The sequence below is a fragment of the Sinocyclocheilus grahami genome, unplaced genomic scaffold (assembly GCF_001515645.1).
Source record: "Sinocyclocheilus grahami isolate Dianchi unplaced genomic scaffold, SAMN03320097.WGS_v1.1 scaffold1257.1, whole genome shotgun sequence".
In the NCBI taxonomy this organism is placed as follows: Eukaryota; Metazoa; Chordata; class Actinopteri; order Cypriniformes; family Cyprinidae; genus Sinocyclocheilus; species Sinocyclocheilus grahami.
The window spans coordinates 6,843-10,583 of NW_015506436.1; the positions used below are offsets into that span (position 1 = coordinate 6,843).

At 36.1% G+C, this 3,741-nt stretch overlaps 1 protein-coding gene across 1 annotated transcript; it reads right to left on the reverse strand.

Annotated features, from left to right (window-relative positions):
- Positions 1 to 597: 597 nt before the first annotated feature.
- On the reverse strand, positions 598 to 3,316 carry LOC107568553 (uncharacterized). The gene is made up of 6 exons (XM_016254522.1): positions 3,256 to 3,316; positions 2,831 to 3,142; positions 2,422 to 2,739; positions 1,362 to 1,478; positions 708 to 785; positions 598 to 617 (listed from the first exon to the last, which is right to left on the reverse strand). Exons 1-6 carry the CDS (start codon positions 3,314 to 3,316, stop codon positions 598 to 600), a joined length of 906 nt encoding a protein of 301 aa, XP_016110008.1.
- Positions 3,317 to 3,741: the final 425 nt, after the last annotated feature.

Sequence of the window (3,741 nt, forward strand, 5' to 3'; positions counted from 1 at the left end):
ATTTAAATGATTTTGGAGCAATAATAATTCCAAACCCAGTAAATTGGCTCTTGTAGCCCGGCTGTGAGAAAAGGTGACGTGTGTGGAAGTCATTAGTTTATAAAAATGGATTTCTGAATTAACCACAACAGAGTTATATGAAATATTATGAACACGAATAAATAATTTCATTAGTAATTTGCTCATCTTTGTTTCTTTGCTTCAGTTTAACACATCCTCACATTACGAGCTCATGAAGGGAAATCACTAGATTTGTAAGAAATATTTTAGCAAAGACAAAATAATATATGCAATTGCAGAGGGTTTATTAAGAAAATTAGTAGCAATCATCCAAAATATAAATAAATTCTAAAAAACAAGAACGAACAGAGAAGATAAAAGAATAACAAAATCAGCTCCATCACACAGAACAGATATTATTATACAATCACTCTGTCCATTACTGTATTTAAAGCAGTTATATACCAAACACAAGAAAATAACTGAAAACTGCATGCAAATATCCATATGAAAAAAAATCTCGCCTGGTTTAACAAAAAACAAAACAAAACAAAAAAAAAGGTAAAAATGGATGTTATCAGTATATCTTCGGGGTGGTCAGAGTTTTTCTTTGTTTTCTGAGAAGAATAAAAAATATATAAACAATCCTCTATAAGTTTTTGGTATTTTAAATATTGTTGCAGATTGTGTGAGGCTGAAAAACTCACCAGCTCTTCTTGCACAGATGATCTGAAGAATCACAGTAGGAGCAGCAAACACTGCAAACTCAACAGTAATCACAATCACTGCAGGACAGATGTGTGGACAGATAACAGACAAAGATCAATCTGTGAAACTGTGAATCAAATCAAAGGTATACAACAACGAATGATGCAAAGACTTGTGGTACCTCTGAAAAATGATCCAGCAGTCCTTCTGACTTCAGTCTCTGCTGGATCTGTAATCATGTCTGTTAGTCAACCAAAATGATCAGACATAATGATTATAAACAAAACACCATCAACATCAGACATCACATCATACTTGTGCTTCACATCAAAGAAATGATAACTGAACTTCCACTGCATCACGAGTCTATCATCTATTATATCGTTATACAATTATAGATATTTGTATATAAAGTGTGACATCTATAAGTTTGCATGAACACTTAAATGTTGAATATCTATGTATTGACCACATCTAAAACATATGGCCATGTATGAAAACATTTTAAATGCATAAATGTTTATCAATCCTTTGAGGTTTCAATGCTGAATTTATGAATTAGCAGGTTGATCTTCTTGTGGTCAGATCAATAGTGACAAAACAAGTGTAAAGCAGTGAAGTGAGAGACTGCTGATGTGTGAGAGATGATGAACCTTGTGCAGGAGCTGCTGCTGGAGTTTGTCTTGATGTCGTCTCAGAGTTTGAGCAGCTGACTGGAGTCACTGTCGCTGAATCTGAAGCTGCAGAAGATGAACGTTCAGATGCATCATCTGTAGGATATTAACATCATATTTTCATACTTGATCATTACATGACACACAGTTTGTGTCATCATCATCATCATCAGTGTTTACAGTGGCAGTTGTTGGGAAGAGAGGTGTTATATTAATTATATACTATATTGTGACAAGAGGGGGGGGCCGAGAGCCATGGGAACGGAGCGAGGCCGGTGGAGTAAGTGATAATGAGCGACACCTGCACCACTCACTGGTCTCGAGTCCCACGGAGGAGCTCCGGAAGGATAAAAGGAGGAGTGACGACAGTGAAAGACGAGAGAGGACCAGGCCTGGACTTGATTTTGTGTTTTGGTTTTGTTTTGTGTTTATTTTATTATTAAATTTTATTTTAATGTTCGCCGGTTCCCGCCTCCTTCTTCCCGAACTATGAACGTTGTTACATATATATTTTAAGCTTCCTTTATACGAGAGTGAAACCATAAACCTTCAAATTGTCTTGTATGAATAGCATTATTAATTCTTATAATTCCTAAAACTGACCTCCTACATTGGTCAGACTAGGCTCAAATAAACATTTCACAAATCAGAACAGTCTATTTGAGAAACCACAAAAACATCAACATAACAGAAACTCTCTGAAAAGCCCGAAATAACTGACCGCTAAACACAAACAGGTCTTTCCCTTTACTCGAAAATGCAAAACATAAAGTGTTCAATGAAAGTTAAGTGTTATTTAATTAAAACTACTCTTCATTGCATAAAGCACTACAATTTTTGCTGTCAAGTTTCAATTCCTTCATAATTATACACCATCACTTTTTAGACTGTTAATCTTGACTGCAGTTGAGTTTCTCTTCTGTCAGACTGAAATAAGCTTTTGTTCCTCGGTTTGTACTGCTTCAATGATATTAATAGTCCTTATAGTGTTACTGACATTATGAGGGTCTAAAACTGATTGATGAGATTGTTTTCTCACCTGAACTCTTGACAGTATATGTGACAGAGGTTTTGACTTGATTTCTGTGAGTAACATTGCATCTCCACTCTCTGTTGTCATCTTCATTCAGGAGTGTTGTTGTCAGAGTGATGACACAGTGATCTGGAGCTGATATCTGATATCTGGAGTCTGATCTCGTCAGTTTAACACCAGCCTGATTCACCCAGAACAGCTCAATTCTCTCAGAACGGATCCAATCATCACAAGAGACTCCAGCATACGAATACAACTGACAGGAGAGAGTCACAGAGCGGCCTGCACTGATCTCAGTCTGTGAGGATGATGAAGATGAAGAGACTGAAACACAAATCACAGACTCTTCAATCATCATGAGAAGTTAAATGTAGAATTTGCTATTTTTAAACTGACCACATAATCATAAAATTACCCTGAAGAACATGCAGAAAAACTCGAGCATCAGTTCCTTGTTGTTTGTCATTCACATATTGTCTGCAGAAGTAAGATCCATAATCTTGTTTTGTGACATATTTGATGTTCAGAGAGCAGTCAGACCCCAGACTCAGACCCTTCATGTCTTTCTTCTTTATCCCTCCAGCAATCAGTTCAGCTGCTGCTGAATCTCTGAGTCTTTCATAGTTCCATGTAGTTGATTTACAGTCATGAAGAGCATTATTACAGGGCAGACGGACATTTTCACCAGAACTGATGAACACATGAGTCTCATTCACTCCACTGATACCTGAAACACAAAAACATTAGAGTGATCATTGTTATATATTAATAAATGAAAACAAAGCATACCAGCATAAAAAAACAGACAATTCAGATCATACAGAAAACAGATTTCTTTACCTGTGTGAAGTGAAGAGAGAAAGATCAGTCCCAGCAGACACCAATGACACTTATCAGCCATTGTCTCTTTCTGTCAGTCTTTCTCTTCATTATATGCTCTCAACTCTTTCTTTAAATACTATCAGTTCTTCCTGTGTTTTGGTCACTTCCTCTGATCTGATCGACCGAGTGTTTATTCCTTACATGAGCTGCATTTGACTGACAGTATATCACTGCATGCAACTGCTATTGATTTATCAGTGTTTCTGTTTTCTGTCTGATCTTCACACTGTTACCATTTATATTTGCTCTGAATCTCACCTGAACTATAAGATTCATGATTGTTATTTTCAAAGATGCATTGACACAAAAAACTACACAGCAGCTGAAGCATATGAAGGTCATTTGTTTGATGTATTTCTGTAAATGATTAAAATAATTGATTATGGAATCAAACTCTTTTTATAAAGTTTTACAGTGGTGTTTTGCATCTATTCCAGAGTCGAG

Coding starts and splice junctions, on each gene's coding strand:
- LOC107568553 (XM_016254522.1), bottom strand. CDS start 3,316: ATGGCTGATAAGTGTCATTGGTGTCTGCTGGGACTGATCTTTCTCTCT. Junction 2,740..2,830: donor TTTTCTGCATGTTCTTCAGG/GTAATTTTATGA, acceptor TTTGTGTTTCAG/TCTCTTCATCTTCATCATCC. Junction 1,479..2,421: donor ATATACTGTCAAGAGTTCAG/GTGAGAAAACAA, acceptor AATATCCTACAG/ATGATGCATCTGAACGTTCA.